The sequence below is a fragment of the Zonotrichia leucophrys genome, chromosome 14 (genome assembly GCF_028769735.1).
Source record: "Zonotrichia leucophrys gambelii isolate GWCS_2022_RI chromosome 14, RI_Zleu_2.0, whole genome shotgun sequence".
Lineage (NCBI taxonomy): Eukaryota > Metazoa > Chordata > Aves > Passeriformes > Passerellidae > Zonotrichia > Zonotrichia leucophrys.
The window spans coordinates 11,703,669-11,720,718 of record NC_088184.1 but is presented as its reverse complement, the minus strand read 5'-3'; the positions used below and the strand labels follow the sequence as shown (position 1 = coordinate 11,720,718).

The window sequence follows — 17,050 nt, the reverse complement described above, 5'->3', positions numbered from 1 at the left end:
AACATCTTTAGAACCAACAGGTTGGGAGGGGCAGGAGACAACTGACTGGTGCAGGAAGTCTCCATCTATCAAAAGTGTATTACATAATTTCTGAATTCATTTAGCAGGTGACAGCAAATCTCCTTGCCATGTGACAGATTTTATCCTAACACTTTATGTGAGGCCAGCAAAGCCAAGACAGATGAGCAGCCTGGCACTCAGCTGAGCAGCAGGGTGAACAGTTTTAGTGAGGCAATCTTAGAGAAATATCCACTTCTCAAATCAGATTGAAAAGCATGAACCTGGTTATAAAGAGACAGCAAAAGAAGCTAATCCAGAATGAAATGATATAGTAACAGAAGACTGGAAGAGGACTTTTAGATCATAAAGTCCAGTCCTTCAGTAACTGAGGCAAATTCAGTATATATCTCAGTCCATAAATTTATCAAGCTTGTCTTGAAACTGCTTTGGTTGTTTGTACCATTACTGTCATGGGAAGACTGCTTTGATAGCTGAAATCTTCCCAGTTCCAAGTGAAAATATATGTGCAGTTAATATCCATTTTTTTCTTGTGCTAATATTCTCCTTAAACTACAGTGACTGTTCTTCCTCCCTCATATTTATGCTGTGACATATTTATAGAGAACAATTGTTCTCTCCCAGCCTTTCATTTGTCTAGGTTAAACAAATCAAGCTCTTGCAGCCTTCTCTTAAAACAGGCTCTTCAGTTTCCTCATGAATCTTGCAGCTTGCTTTAAATCTCTTCCTCTTTCCATCTCTCCTTTGGAGATGAGTAATCACAGTGGTCACATCATTCCAGGTGATGTTCCAGCAGTAGGTTTTGCAAAAGTGTCTTCTACAGGATCATGGATAGAGGCAGGAACCTCTTCCACTTCTGTGGTGGGAGAGCTGAGCTGTATCCAGGTCATCTCCCATTTCCAGTGCTGATCTTCCTCCTGGGATCAGTTCATCTGCCCCACTTTGTCCTCCTCTCCAGTTTCTGGCTGAGGAAGGCTCAGTTTGTAGGAGCTGTTTTGGGACTTGCACTCTGACATTTCAATTCTGTGCTGTTTCTTCTGTTTTCATGTAGTTTCCTCTTTCTGATCAGTTTATGCTCCTCTGTGGTAAAGCCTCTGTGCTCTCAGTAATTGTGTTTGTGTGTTTGTATTTTTAGACCAAAGGCCTTCATTGAATTTTGTTTGTTTTGAATGTGTCTGAGACATCTTTTTCTCCAGCAGGTAGTTTTAGTTTTACTTCAGCAAAGCCATTTGTTGCATGTTTACTTCACAGTGTTTATATCATTCTTTACCATGTGACCCTGTAAATTCTGAATGATGAGTTGTTAGAAGAGGGGGATGATTGTGCAGGAATCATTGATGCCCTATTTTGAGTCTTCCCCCTGTTTTAATTGTGGAGTTTTGGTTCTGAAGGTGGACTGAAGCCTAGAATAGAGGGATGGGAGTGCACTTGTCCTTTCCCTTTCCCTGGCTGAGAGCTCTCAGTGCCTGTTGTAAACAACTACATTAAAACTGGTCCCTGTTATTCCCCACGGGGTAGGAATATAGTGAGCTCTGAGCTACACAGACAAGGTTATTTTTTTTCTCCCTCTCTTAGCCTGAGGAATGATGAACAGCCTCAGTTGGTGTGTTGCACCTGCTGTGTTCCCTCTTGGAAAATTCATGTTCAGCACACAGAAGCGTGGCACCATCAGAAACATCTGTGGCAGGTGACTGTGGGCAAAGCAGAGTGTGGAGGAATCCTTGGGATCCTAGTGGATGATAGCTGCCAAAATGCTGTAAGCTGGAGAGGTGATCAGCACTACACCTCTGCACATTCCTATCTCAATGCTCTTTTAATTAGGTGAGAAGGAGAGACTTAGTGAGTCAATTCTCCTGGTTTATCTCTGTTTTAAAAATCTAGCCGGGCACATGGGATCAAATAGCACATTCCCTTCAAATTAAAAAGAAATAAACGGTCTGTTTAAAAGTCCCATTACACAAATGAACCTGCTGTTGGATCCATTAAGGTGGAAGCTTTATGGGACACGGCAGCACTGTTTGGTTTCAGCAGGATTGTTTTCTTCTGCTCTTCCAATGTGATAAGAGCTGACACGGGGTTAGCGCTGCCAGGAGGAAGAAGTGTGGCTGCCTGAAGTGGAGAGCTGCTTTCCTGCTGCCCTTCTCTATGGGACAGGTGCTGCCAGACTGGGGGTAAATGGTCTGACCCGGACCTGGAGAGCAATTCCAGCTCAGGTGGGACTCATGGACATTGCCCTAATTCCCAGCCCAGCATTTGGGGTGGCCTCCATGCCACAGGTGGACCCCTAAAACCTGAGCTGTGATAATAACAGGAACAGGGACTGGAAAGGGAGAAGTGGGGAGGTTTTTTCTCTTCAGTTGTTGAGCAGAGGAGAAAAGTGAGAAAAGTGAGTAGTTGTCTTGTTTAGAAGGTGCTGCAGCTGGAGTGGTTCTTGTAAATGTCGCTGTTGTCACTAAAATCTGAGTTACACTGAGTTTCTTGGTTAAATCAGAACAGGACAGGGATACTATCAGAGGCTTTATTGTACTAGGCACAACCTAGTAAAAGGGTAATTAATAGACATGCAAGAATTGTGCTTTTCCAGGCTTCATTCATCTCTACAGAACCTGTTAAGAAGTTTATGGGCTACCTCAGACTCACTCAGTTCAATTTGGCTAAACCCAAATTTACTGGAGAATGCAGGGTCTCTACATTATGTTCAGCACTTTGAGAAAACCAGGTGGAGGTCCAGGAGACCTCTAGGATTCTATCATTTCTGCACCTTTCTTCTGCCTTCCCAAAAGGCTGCTTGGAGAAGCTGTAGAAGGAACATGAAGTGCCTGTGCATGTCCAGAGAGGGAAAGGAAGAATTTGGGCTGTTGAACAATCATGTTAGAACAGGACAAAATAACAACTGATTTACAGCTTGCTTGTAGCAAGGTTGGAGACCAGTTTCCTCCTGCTTTCACAGCTCTGGGAAGCTGTGCCTGCATCAGAAGAGGACCATCCTGAGAGATCTGATGCAAGAGATCCAATTCTGTAAGCACAGCTTGTTCTGAACATGCAGGGGGATGTGAAGCTCTCCAGCTCTGGGATCTGGGGGGGGGCACGGAGGGCATGTTCAGAGGATGTGCCTGCAGATCAAAGGTTGCTGGATAGTTCTCTTCTTGCCTGGGGCTGGCTTTGTGTGTACAAAAAGGGAGATAAAGGCTTAAAAAAAAAGTTTAAGTTTTAAGACTTAGTCCTTACACTGACAGGCTAATCAGCTTGTTACATCATTTGTTTTTAGTCTTTTTGTGTCTGTGTCCTTAGAATGGCTTGTTCCCAGTGTTTTTTGCCTTTGGCTGATGGTTGCTGGGGGTAGGTAGTAACTGTGGCAGGCTGGGGTCTGTCAGGGCAGCAGAGTCCTCCAGCAGGAACTGTAAAACCCAATTTATCCACGGAGACAAGGAGATCATAGAGCAGAATTTTTCCTATGACCTCTTGGTAAATAATGAATGGCAGAGCCCTACCTCTTTGGAATTGCTTAATTGAGGCTGACAACTCTTTGTTGTATTACAGGATCTGGCTTGTCAGGAGAATTTTAACTTATTTATGAATATTTCATTAACCTCTAAAGACTGGCTGTATAAAATCTAGCTCCTGCCAGGCCCTGTCCTGTTAATGCTGTGTTCAGTGCTAATGTCATCACTGCACATCCAGTACACCTTTCCTCTGAGCTGGGCCGCCGAGTTTATTGTTGGTGGCAGCAAGAACATGTTCACCAAAGGTTAAAATGCCAGATTTGTGCTTTGGCACAAGAGTTGGACATATGGTATTTGAGAGGGAATTGCTGTTTGCCTTTCACTCTGTGACTGCTGCTGGCAACTGAAGGTTCCTGCAGGCATCATCCCAGGGGCTGAAATGGGCACAGCAGTCTTGGCAGGGCCCTGACCTTTGGGTTTTGGCACCAGGAGAGAGATTGCTCACTTCTTATACATTAAAAGTCCATTGCTTTTTGTCACAGGCTAATCTCAGGATGGGTCATTTAGCTAGAAAATATTCAGCCTGCTCTACTTAACCTGTTCTTCGGGCAGGGTTTGGGGAACAAGGCTTCTTCAATGCTCTGCTGCTTCCTTTAAAGCAGCTGGGAGGCCCTGCCAGGAGAGCTGCTGCTTTCACACAGCTGGGCCCCTTGCCCCATCCTCACATTTCCCAGCTCTGGGAGTTCAGAGAGCAGCTTTAGCAGGCAGCTCTGCTGGCCCCTGCCAAGATGTGCCAGCAAACAGTGCTCCCAGCTGCAGTGAACTGCAAAATTGCTCTGGAGCTGCAGCAGGAGAGAGAGCTGTTCCTAAAAACCCAGGCTGTGTGTTGTTCCATGTGAGCAAGAGAAAGAAGATTAAGTTCAAGCACTCAGTGAAGGCTCCTTTGCTCTCTTTACTTTATTAAGCAGGATTGATTCCACTGTGTTTATGTTAGGAAACAAAGAAACAAAAATGGATGTTGGATTCCTCTTTCCCCTTTGATCTTCCTAGGTGCTTGGTAACTGCATAGATTCTTCTCTGACTGTTTATTATGTGATGATTTTTCAACGAGAAAACTGATGGAGGGAGTGAGAGGTGGGATTACAAGCTCCTGTTTGATGAGAATTCTTGACTGAATGCTCAGGAAACTCCTTGAGGCTATATTTTTAGGAAACAAACTGTATTCAAACTCTGTACGGAGGAGGTATGACATCTTTGCAGATTTATTTGTTGCTTTGCCTGTAAATTATAGCTGCTAGAAGACTTGATTCTAGCAAAATATGCCTGTTCCTGCATGAAAGAAGTGATCTGTGTGATGCTCTTCTCAAGAGCAGACAACTCCATTGTGCCAGCACCACAGCCACACTGGGCAGGGACGTGGCACATCCTGTCTGGCACCTTGACAGGTTCCCTAAGCAGGCTCTTATTCTGTGTTTTGCTGTTCTAACCAGGAGTAATGGGTAGGAGGTGTCAGCCAGTTAAGGCTAATTACTCCAGAGTTGCCTTCTCTCAGTGGACACCAGCTGTTTTGTTCTCCCTGGCTGGGAGGAGCTTTCGGTAGTAATTAAAGGAAACAGTCATCTACACGCCTGGTGGAAGTGGTGGAGCAAGGCTGATAACAGCAGAGAGCTCTGAGCTGAATGAACATGGAAATTAGGTGATCCTTCTTCGGAATGAGCTGTTAGAGCAAAGAGAGGGTTTTGGATGTGGAGCTGTCAAAGGTGTTTTGCTGTCAAGCAGTGGCAGTGAGGTCTCAGCAGTGCCTGCGAGCGTGGGCAGGACAGGCTGAGAGGAAGAGATTCCTTGTCTGCTCCTTTCTTGGAGTGAGGGCTGAAATGTGTAATTATACTTGAATAAACTCATGGGTTTAAATTAACATCTTCAGTTCCCCTGCTCTGTGTGTCTCTTGTACAAGATGTTTGCTCTTCTTCCCCATGAACTTTCCAGGTTTGTTAATTTTGAGCTCTGAGCCAGCTTCCAGCCATCTGAAATAGTAGTAGTGCTTATTGCCAAAGCCACATCCTGCACCCATCCCAGATTACTAAAAAGAATTAAATACAGCGCCAGGGAAGGTGGATGGGTGGGCATCTGGTGGTGTTGGGATGTGAGAAGACCCTTGAGAGGGGCAGGAGTCAAGGAGCAAAGGTGTGTTGTAGGTGTTCAAGGAAGAGTTTGTTGGATGGGCTGTGCAGGAGGAATTTGGGGCTTTGGGGGTGTGATGTGATGGTGATTCCTTCTTCACATGCTTGCAGCTGGACAGGCAGCTCAGGTTTGGGCCATTTTGGGACACATGTGGCACTGGCCTTATTTTGCAGAACAGTTTCCTGCCATACCCTGTCCTGCTGCGATTAGGTATGGAAACCACAGAGTGGCAGGTTTAAATGGGCTGGCTGTGCATTTGTCTTCTTGTTCCTTTGCAGCCGGGCTGAGTTCAGCTTGCTGAGCCTGTCTGGAGTTTCCCCAAGTTGTGCTGGTGCCACACAGTGTGGAGGGGAGGTGTTGGAAGGCAAGCTGCAGGCTGCCTGAGCATTGGGAATCAGAGGGGAGAGAGGTGAATGCTCGTTAAGGCTCCCTTGGGGTAGATGAATTAGTTAATGACTATGCTGTGCTTTGAAAATGCAAATGCTGTGTCAGAGCTAAGTCTGATTATAATAATCAATCTTCCTTTGGAGAGGGTGCTGGGTATGAGGAAGGGGGAGAGTGATGAGACTGGGGCTGAATTTTTAGATCACAAATCTGCATTTCTCTGCTGTTCTTAAGGAGCTCAATGTTGCCTGAGAGGTCAGCAGAGCTGAGGAGGGGCAAAAGGTGGGTTTGAGGAGGAATCATGCTGGCAAGCACCAGTGGGCCTTGGCAGGCTGAAGTGAATTTTGTCATTTTGTCCCTTCTGATTGCCCTGGCTGGAAAGGGAGAGGTTGTCATCTGCTCCTGCGTGTGAGCTACCCCTGCTAATGGGAAAGACAGAAACTGCCTCATAAGCAGGGTCCTCCAGGGAGGGGGGAGAGGGGAGGGTGGCTGCTGCAGACGTCCAGCCCTGACAGCTCCTTCTCCCCTGGCACTCCATTCGTTTGGAGCGAGCGTTCCCAGTAATTACACCTCTTAATTTAGGAGAGCGAGTGGGAGAAAGGAATATAAATTTGTGTATTAACTTTAGAGATTGGAAATAGGGCAAGTGAACCTTCTCTCTGGGAGATTATATTTGGAAATGAAATAGAATGACATTTGGTATAAACTTGAAAAATTGCTCTCTTTTTACTGCAACAGGAGGAGAAAAGCCACAGTCCAGACTGTATTGGAGAGAAGCAGAAGTCAGCATATGTCCATTTCCCAGTGTGTGTGTATCAACAATAGTATATATGCATGAGTACATCTTTAGGAAAGCGTTTGCTGAGAGGTTGCTCCTAGCCCTGACTTCTCAGTGATAAAAGCACAGCAAGTTTGTTACAGATGGTGGAGCCCCTAGAGACTGGTGACTGTGATCCAGCCAGCCTTCATCTTCCAAGAGAAAAAAATAATACATATTTTTTTCTTCAGCCAAGTGGGAGATGAGTAGTTCCAAACTACTTTTTGTTGAATATCTCATTTTCTTTGTCTTTATTGCTTTTGTTTCACAATGGCATCAAGGTCTAATTTTCCCAAGAAAATGTACCAACTAATCCTGGGCTGCTTAGCCTGTTTCTAAATGGCAAGCAATATTTTGTTTTACAAGTACTGTCCTATTTTTTGAAGAAAAGTAAAGTTCACTAGGAAATTTGGTGAGGCTTAGTTCTCCCTCTGTGTTCTTCTCTGCAGATGTTTTGGGGGATCAGCCCTTTGGAATCCCAGTGGGATGGGCATATGGAAGAGGTGGTTGTGCTTTTGCTGAGCTGAATGATCTCTGAAGTGCTCAGCATGGTGTCTTGCTTTGCTGTGGTATTGCTGGACACCAAAATAAACTTACTGGTGTTTCATGTACATTGGATTTTTGATGCCAGATTTATAAGCTTGTAGACAACACCAAGCTTGCTGTGCTGCCTTGTGGGAAGAGGCAGAGAAGCTCCTTAGTCTCTGCCACATCCAGTGGAAATAAGCACAAATGGCACCACTGCCATGTCAAGGTGCTGGTTTGCCTGTTTTCAGAGCCCAGAGCATGGGTCACACCCGGAGTCCCCTTTCTCTGTTCTTGTCTATTTTGGCATACACTCTTCCTTTCCAAGTCTGCTTGGTGTTCATACATTTTAAATATTTATGTACTGAAATAGCTCCTTGAATTGTGTTGAGACTTGTAGTCCAACACAACCTCTCAATTCACCTTTCCACGCTGGCTCTGTGCAATTCAGTTCCCATTTATCTCTGCTGTTCAAAATCAGCTCTTTTGCTGAGGAAGGCCTTTCAAAGGATGTTGCATCAGCCCATTGTTAAATAAACCTTTAGACATTTATAATGGATTCAGCATTTCCTGCTTTTTACAGTTCCAAAAATGCTGAATGACGTGCAGACACACTTCATCAGGATAAGATTGCTGTATCAGCCCCTCACTAAAATGCACTCATTATTCAAATAATAACTGTATGTCTCCAGCATGTGTTCTGTGAAATGTGTGTACATGATGTGGGCGAGTAAACCAGCCCCCATTTTTTTCTTTTTTCAACATGCAAATCCTACTTTGGCAGTGAGTTGAAATACTTTAGATTTTGAGTCCTTTACTACCCAAAATGAGTCACCTGAACAGAGATTTGATCATTCTTCTGGGCAGTGTGCTTAAAACTTCCACAAGTTTGTAAATGTGGTTTTCAAGGCTGAGTGGTCTGACCTGTGATAAGCATCATTCTGAAGATGGGGTGTGGACAGCAGTGGTCAGTGGGAGGCTCTGGGAAAGCTTTTCTCCATCAATGCTGAAACTTGCTTGAGTTGAGTTGAGGAACAAGAGGGCCATGGCATTGCAGAGAATCAGGGTGCTTGCTTGGAGGGGACAAATATGGGTCAGAAATGACAAATGCCAGAAACATACCAAGAAAATCAACTCTCCAAAGTTCTGTTTCTTCTAGCTGTCAGGAGATGAATTTATAATTTTGTTTTTCCTGTCATCTCATATGTCTTTAAAGAATTGCTACAGAAGAGAAAATCAGGGAGGAACATATTTCTTTCCCTGCTGTGGGTGTTTGCTATGTCATTAACACTTGGAGGAGAACCACCTTCTAGGAATCTTGTCCAGGCAGGTTTAAAAGTAAGGCTGAAAGAAGAATAATATTTCATATCATTAACTATGAGATGAAAATGCATCTATATTCTTCCTTCCTCTCTTTCTCCCTTGGTAAATAATGATGGCAGTACTTATTTTGGAAAAATTATTTGCACTTCATCTTTTGGGGCATTTGCATATTTTTGACAATAGACATTCTAAAATTAGTCTATATCCTGTATGTGTCCTGATCACTTTTTATTGACAGTAATAAAGCTGTGCTGGAATTCATGCTTAAGAATGGAAAGAGATAAAATAGTTCAGGATAAATGGAATTACTTTAGGTTGAGAACAAGGGGCACCATTATATTTTGAGTGGAGAACAACACATCCTCAAAATACTAAGTACCTGTTCATGTGTTTTATTCAACCATGGGCACTGATATTACTCGTTATTCTGCCTTATCATAAAAACCTTAGGTAGCTTTAAAAACTATTAAAATAAGAAGTTGCTAATGTGTTCTGTAGGGTGGGAATAGCACTGGGGGTCTGATCCTGGGTGATATAATCCCTGAAGCTCCTGCAGATGAGGTAGGTCCTTAGGTCCCTCTTGTGCAGCTTTCAGGACAAGAAGTACAATGCTGTATTTTCACAACAATGTTCCCTGTCTGCTCTCAATGCCAGTTAAAAGATCAAGGCTGACCTGGGTCGTTTGGGATGGAATGGGGGAATGCAGCAGTGAGCTGTAATTTGAGCAGCCCTTTTCCCCTCTCTGCTTGGTAATGACTTCTACTAGTTTAATGTATTCAAAGCAATAAAAGTTTAACTCAGCCAGTCACATAAAATTATTGATAAAAATTGGAAGAGTTTAGTGAGGAATAGTGAGTTGGTTCAAAAAGCATAAAATGCCTGCTGAAAGTGGCATCTGGTGAACAAGAAACCAGGACTGGAAATTAATTTAGGAAAAGGGATGTGATGGGAATTAGGCAGGGAAAGCAGCAGGAGGGGTTTGGCTCTTCCTTTCCTTATGGTTTCTTGAGTCTGTTCTTCAGCGCAAGTACTGAGGACAAGTGGACAGGAAGGGACAAACTGGTGGTGAATTATTTCATGCTCATCACCCATTCCCAGAGCTATCCTGAGGCTGTGTCAAAGGGAATGGTCTTAGAAAGCTCCTCACCTCTTGGGCTTTATCAACAGATTCCTTATTTTTACCCATTCTCTTAATTCTTGTTTTGTCTTGCTGCTTGCACTCTGTTGCCTTCAGAAAGGAAGAATTGGGTCTCAGGAGTAATCCACTCCATCTCATCTCAATTAACTGTTTTGTCCTGGAAAAGACATTAATAACATAATAATAAATAGCATTTTTAATATCTGAATATGTTAATGTCTTTGGTGAGATGGGCAGCAAGGAATGTTTTCCTAATGACTGCTAGGGATGAAACCTAGAAACAACACATTTTGAATGAAGTATTTAATACCTTAATTGTTTTACTTTCTTATTTCATCAACAATTAGTGAGCTCTGAATGGCAATAATTTCCTTCAGCACAAAATTGTGTCTTGGCCTGAACTTTAAATTCTCCAGTAGTTTTAATCCTAGTTCTGGGAAGCAGGTCTGTGTCAACATCTCTCTCCTCAAGCCAGTTTCATCTGTAGTGATATCACTGTGTCCTCCTGTCCCTTCTCACCTCAGGCACATCAGATTTTCAGCCCTGGGAGTCTTGGTGCTTGCAAATTGAGAGGACATAAAAATGAGATGAAATGCCCTCACAGCCCATGTGCCCTTTCCTCCTCATTCTCTTTCAGCAGCTTATTCTTAGAAACCCAGCAGAATCTCATCCTGAGCATACCTGGCAGTAAATTTGTGTATGGAGTGAGATGCTTCTCACAAGCTCACTTGTGTTCACTCTCCCATCTCCTTTTCCTGTCACACAGTTTTTTCTGTGCAGCCACCACAAGAGCCCCCAGATCCCAAGAGCAGATTCCTCACCCATCTCTGTGGAATGTCCCCCTTGTCCCCCTGAGAAGGTGGCAGTGATTTATCTGTGTGGGTAAGCAGGTGCCACATGGGCTTGAGGCCCTTGAGCCCTCTTAGCCAGTGATAAATAACTCACCAGCCCTTCCATCTTCAAGTGCTGCCCTCACTCAGCACAGAAAACATCCTCAAACTCCTAACAGCAAACACATCCAGGCTTCAACAGACATGGGAAACAGGAGGCATAATGAGTGTTTTCCTGCTAGAAGTAGGTTGGAATTGAAGCCTACTCCTCATCCCAGTACCTTTTATTCACATTCCTGGAATTATCTGGTGTGCTTGCTTTATCCCCAGCCATCTGTGATGGGCTGAGCTGGGAGAGATAAGCTCAGTAATCAGAAAATTGAGGGAAGCATTTCTGGCTGTGATAATCTTATCAGGCAGCTAATATGCATTAACATTTGTACAGCCTGATGATGCAGGTGGGCCTTTGCTTATTTTTTATTCCTAGATGTTTCTTGACAGGCAGGGGGAGAATGCAGGGCTTTTTGGGGTGTCAGGGGGAATTAGCTTAAACCATTTTTTGGTGCTTTCTTCTGCTCTGTTCCTTTGGTGTCAGAAGGGGGTGGGAGCATAATCCAACCATCTATTATCTGCTCTTTCCCTGCCAACAGCACTGCCATGCTCTGCCTGTCTTTTCTGTTAAGTATGGAAGGGCAGAGAGGCAGCATGTCAGCACTTCAGTTCTGTCTAAGCAATATGACTGCCCATGACAAGATGCTCCTTTTTCTTGTAAAATTGGAGAGTTTCTGCAAAAAGCTTGCAGAAGTTTGCCCTTGCAATGGCATTTTGCTCTACAAGTCTAATCTATGCTGTTGCAGGGAATGGTGTATTAATGGATTATTTCCCTGATGCTGAGTGCTGAACTCTCTGTGGTCATAAGTTTTGCATTTATAATTAAAGCTGGATTGCTTATTTTTTTCCTCCTGGGTGAAAAAATATCATTTCCGTCAACAGATTTATTAGGGGAATTAGTCGACAGGTGGTGAAAAGACAGATGACAAAAAGAAGTTCAGAATCTCAAGGATGAGTGTGTGAAGAAGGTCTAAGCTGGGAGTAGGTGTTGGAGCAGAAGTTTGAGTATCCTCTAGGTAGTTTGTCTCTGCTTACACTTCATAATAAATCATTTTCTGAGGGGTTTAGAAAGAGGTAACATATGGAGTTTATCAATCTGTGCGTTGTCATGAACTCTGAATTAAAGATCCAGACTGCTACAAGTCAGGGAGCCTGGGAATTGTAGAGTCTGGGTAAGAAGTTCTCATGTCTGTAGAGTTTTGAAATACTTTCTTGTGAGTTCCTACCCAAACAAAGCCAGAGGCAGAAAATATTCTTAATTGTTTGTTTGTTCAGCCAGAGCTACCTGAGCAGCTAGAGCTAGAAGTGTATATTGGAAAGTGCTGGAAATATTCCCCAGTCTTTTGGATTCAATGTGTGTGTCTCAGAGCTGTTGTGGACAAGACAGTGTAATCCTGTGTTTCATTTCTTCTGGGGGAGGAATTGAGTGAGGTTGAACTATCAATACTGAACCTCAGGTCCCAGTGAGCTCCTAATGCCACACAGGGTCTTCTGCATCCCATTATCCATGGGGGAAAATAGGGGAAATACCTGAAAGAGAAGCAGAAGCTTTGCTAGTAACATTCCATTTTCTGTGTCTCATCTGTTGTGGAGAAAATGTCAGGAAAGGGAAAAGGAATTGCAAAGGGAAGGAGAGTTCTGTGAGGTTTTGACATCCAACACGAGAGAAGTTGTGCTTCACATCTGTATCACGAGAAATGTGCCCTGTGCAGAACCTCATGATTTCCTGCTCCCTTTGCTGTTTGTGTGCCCTCAGCAGTGCTGCAGGAACTAATGCCTTTTGTCTCCTGCAGCTGGAGGTGGAGATGAAGGTCCTGAAGTCTCAGCAGTGCACGGCTGAGCAGAGCACTGTCATCACCAAGGAGGAGGTGGACACGCTCAGGTAGGCAAGGCAAGGGGAAGGCTGAGCTGATTCCTCTCTTTTTGGTGGAACTAATGAGAAAGGAAATGCGTGAGGTAGCTCCACTGCCTGCTATGGTTTTTGTCATCACCTGGTGGAGCAGCAGGTACAGGAGCTCGCTGTGCTATAGTGCATGAATTTTATGTGTATAGACTGCCTGTGTCCATAGGCAATCTATACACATAAAATTCATGCACTAAAGCATAGTGAGCTTTAGTGTTCAGGCAATGGGGTGATGATCAGAACATATTTTCCTTGTATTCCTGAAGTAGGATGTTCTTTTTCTGAGCACAAGTTTTACTTTCTCACTGGCTTGTATGGATGTGAGAACCCCATGAAGCATTAGCAGAAACACTCAGACCATGATCTGTCCTGTATTTAGATACTTTACAAGCTTTGCTGTCTTTTAGGAGGCTTCAGGCTCTTTTCTTCTGATGTTTGGGGTCTTTTGCTGTCAGTTAATTCATAAGCCTGGCTCCTGCATCACTGTTCCCCCTCTTGACTGATTTCCTGTGGAAATAGCATTGCTGTTTATTTGTTATTTTGACCAAATCTTGACTGTAAATACAGGATCTGTTGGCATGTGTGTGAAGAGGTTTAGAATCCAGCTTTTGTGCTGCTGATGCCTGTGTAGCACTGGAGATAAAAGAGGGATGTTTCCCCTTGTGCATTGCTGGAGATGGCAGAGGGGTACCTGTTGTGATTCAGTGAAAGAGAAGTTACAAAACACCATTTCAGCAGAGGATACATGAGCATGTACAAAAGCTACACTGAAGCTAAACAACCTTTCCATGTATTTATTAAAGCTTTTATAGCTTCCATTGCAAAGCAGGTGACACAATAAATACCAAACACAAAAAAGTTCATCTGTTTCTGAATGTTTAATAAAGTTCCTTTTATTTAAGTTGGGCAAATCAGGTCCTCACAAGTACTCCTCCTGAGTATTTTATTCTCAGCTGATGTAAGACTTTGGCTGGACTTTCACTTCTTAATTCTTTTATATTTTCAGCTTCATCACAATAAAGTGTGACTGCCTCATAGGACTGAAAGCAAGGTTTTGCAGCAAGCAGAATTTGCAGAAAGCAGAAATTACTGGCCTGTATGTTATGGCTTTGCTCTTGTGCTTTGCCTCTGGAGCTTGTTTTATGGCTTTGAAAGCCCAGTTCCATAGCAGGAGGGAGGTGCTTGAAAATAACACATGTTCAGCTAAGCTATTCCAATACATTTTAGGGTTGTACACCTAATATTGGGGACTTGCTCCTATAGTTCCCTCAAGGTGCTGTAATAGTTCTGGAGGCCCAAGGCATACATCTCCTTTTTTTATTCTATCATATGTTTGAGTTCTGCCAAAGGAGAGAATGCTATGACTTCCCTTTTTCAGGGAGATAAACCTGTCTTCATCAACTTTTGCCTTTTGTGTTTTGTTTTTTTTTTTTAGCTCATTCAGGCTTTTCCTGTGCTAAGGCACACTGGACCCTCTGAAACCTGAGTTTTACACTGCTGCAGCAGTATTCAGCACCTCTTTGGCAACATTAAACCTGTCACTCCTGATTAATAATGTGCCTGTGTATCAGTACAGCCAGCAGCCTGTCTGCTGTCTTCTGGGACCTGCAGGTTTGCAGAGTTTTTCTACAGTGCCTCCCCAGTCTCTCTGTCCCTGGTTGGTGTTTCTGCAGCACCCTTTCATCTGGGAGATATTCAGGCTCTTTATTTTCCCCTCCAAGACTCATTATTTGGTGTTTAGCCTCCTGAACAGCATTTACTGACTGCTACCTGAGCAGCTTCAGGGACAGTGTGTAGGGGGAAGTAGCTGGGACTGCCACAGAGGCCAGACCACACCATGTGGGACAGGCTTGTGGAATGGGGATGGAGGTGTCTGGCTCTGCCCTGAATTAAAATCTATTTCCTGGGCAGGGATGAGTGGAGCTCACAAAAACCTGCTTGTTATGGGATTGTGGTGTTTGATTCAGCTCACCAGCAGCCCTAAAGCTCCTGGTTTTCCCTCTTTGTTTTTAAGGAATTTCTTTGATTTCTAATCTCACTCTCTCCTCCTTCCATGAAATGGTGTCAAACCTCTCAGGCAATGTCCCAAACCCAGGCCAGTTCCCAGTGGGGTGGTTGATGGTGCAGAGCTGTTTTCCAATGATGGGCCATACTCTGACGGCTGTTTCAGCAGAGGCCAAGCTTCTGCAGTTGTTTCACGTTGATATTTTGGTTTTTCATCTCTCTTGCTCCTGAAGCTGTGGGTGCATAGCAGCCACAGTTCCACGTTCTAATTCCAGACTGGCTTTTTCTGTCATTTTTTACTGAACCATTTTGGTCTCATGGCTGATTTAAATACTTGTCCCAGGCCCTGATGCTGGTTATTTAGTTACAGAGCTGTTCCACAAAGCTTGGATTTGTTTGATTTTGATCACCCTTTTCACTGCTCAGCTCTAACAGTAAATGCCTTGGTGCAAGGCATTTTCTTTCTGCTGAATCTTTCTTTGCTGGAGCACTACAAGCCAGTTCTTGCTCCTTTCTCTTTACTGTTGGCTTCTATTACTCCTTCAGACATTTCCTTGCACTCTCAGGCACTCCACATCTGAGTGGAGAGAAATCTCAGAATTGACTCCATAAAGATTTTTTTTCTTATGTTTCTAGACTTAAGCAGTCAATGAATATGGTTGGACTTTATTTTGCATTTTCTGAGCATTGTTCAAGAAACTGGGCCAAGTTCTTTTTTCACAGAAGAGGCTCCTTCTCAAAGGAACACAGAATAAATCACTGTATTCTCCCAGCCCTTTGGAGCTCAGGAAGAATGTGCTGTGATCCACATCAGAACACTCCTTGTGGCTCAGCTGGATGTGTCCTCTCCATACAGCAGCAGTGAACTGGGTGGGTGTGATTAAAGAACAGAAGGGGTTTGGAGGAGAGCAGGGATCAGAATGGGAAGGGATTAGGTCTGCTGTGCTCATCCTCCTCCTGTGACCCTCAACAGCACCAGTTCACTCAATTTTCTATAGCTGCTAAGGAGAGCAACACAAATTCCACTTTCACTCCTTCCTTCTACAGCACTGCCAGAAACTAATTCTGGGAGAAAACATGGGGAAGAACACAAACTTCCAAACTGGAAAGTGGGGAAAGAAATGCCACAGTTTATGAGGGAGTTATTTCCATCTCTGTAGTTTGTTGTAGCCTTTGAAATCCTGTAACCTACAGGATGGCCTGTCAGCTGCTCTGGGCTGAGCCCAGCCTCCCCTGTTAGCTGCTGTCATGAAGGAATGTGAAAAATAGGAGCCAGCAAGAGAATGTGCAGAACAGGAATGGACTGTAGAGCCTCCAGGCATTTCCATATAGGCCCCGTGGCTAGGAGCTCATTTCTGAAAACAAAAGCAGGGGAGACATAAAGGAGGGGAAAAAAAATCCATATTAATCCTTTGAATCTGTATTTACCTCCTGTGAGTGAACGAGAGCTTTTAAGAAAAATACCTTTTGTCTCATTTTTCTTTAGTATGGAAAGTAAATTTTCAAGCCAGAAACTTGAAAGACTTTATCAGTTTTTCCTCCTTCTCTTGAGAACAAAGTGCTATTTCGTCAGACCTTTTATAACTTTAAATGTGAAACTCTCTCCCAGCACCATCGTTTCTGAAGAGACAATAAAAGCAGTGCTAATGCTGTCATTTCTCACACTTTTTGCTGCTCCGTCTGAAATAATATTTGTTTATATTCTGCAGATCCTATGAAAAGAAACAGTGGTCAACCCATTGAGTTCCTGCTCTGTAGGGAACAGCATTTGGGCATTAGCACCTTTTAGAGGGAAGGTGATAACTGTGCAGAAACTAGTATTTCAGAATCTATAAATAAAAGGAATATATTTAAAAAGAACTTCACTGAAGACTTAAGTGGCAACAGCTGAAGGACCTTTTCATCTGGAACAAATCTGAACTTTTTCTTTCTGCTGTCAAGCTGCAACCCCAGTAAATCCTAAATGTTTTCTGTGGATTTAGTGACTGGGTAGAGTTACAGTAATTCAAAAGAAATTCATGTCCTTGCCAATGCCCATTAGTCACACTTGCTGAAATTCTGTCTGCTCTGCTCCTAACACCATCTCAATGCCATCTGGATCCCTTAATAGCATCTTCCCAACACATACGTTTTGTGCTCCATTCAGTATTTTCCTGTTCTGCAGTGGCTTTTGCACATGGCCTTGTCCCCTTGGCAGATGGGGCCTCTGTGAGATGTGTCCTCATCGGTGATCTCCACAGGCAGCCACATAACACAGCTGAGAACATTAAAAACCAATAAAACCAGGATAAAAGGGTGATGGTCGGGGTAGTTTCCACTGGTTAATTCCACTGAAAAGCTCTGGATTCAGAGAGACTTTTTGGAGTGCCTGGC

The 17,050-nt window shown here is 43.7% G+C and overlaps 1 protein-coding gene across 11 annotated transcripts in view; it reads left to right on the top strand.

Annotated features, from left to right (window-relative positions):
* The window catches only part of MAD1L1 (mitotic arrest deficient 1 like 1), a 346,130-nt gene that overhangs the window by 171,226 nt on the left and 157,854 nt on the right, over positions 1-17,050 (top strand). For all 11 annotated transcript variants that reach the window (XM_064726015.1, XM_064726016.1, XM_064726014.1 and 8 more), the window contains one exon: positions 12,564-12,652. In XM_064726015.1, coding sequence (XP_064582085.1) covers positions 12,564-12,652 — 89 coding nt within the window. The remainder of the gene's footprint in view (positions 1-12,563; positions 12,653-17,050) is intronic.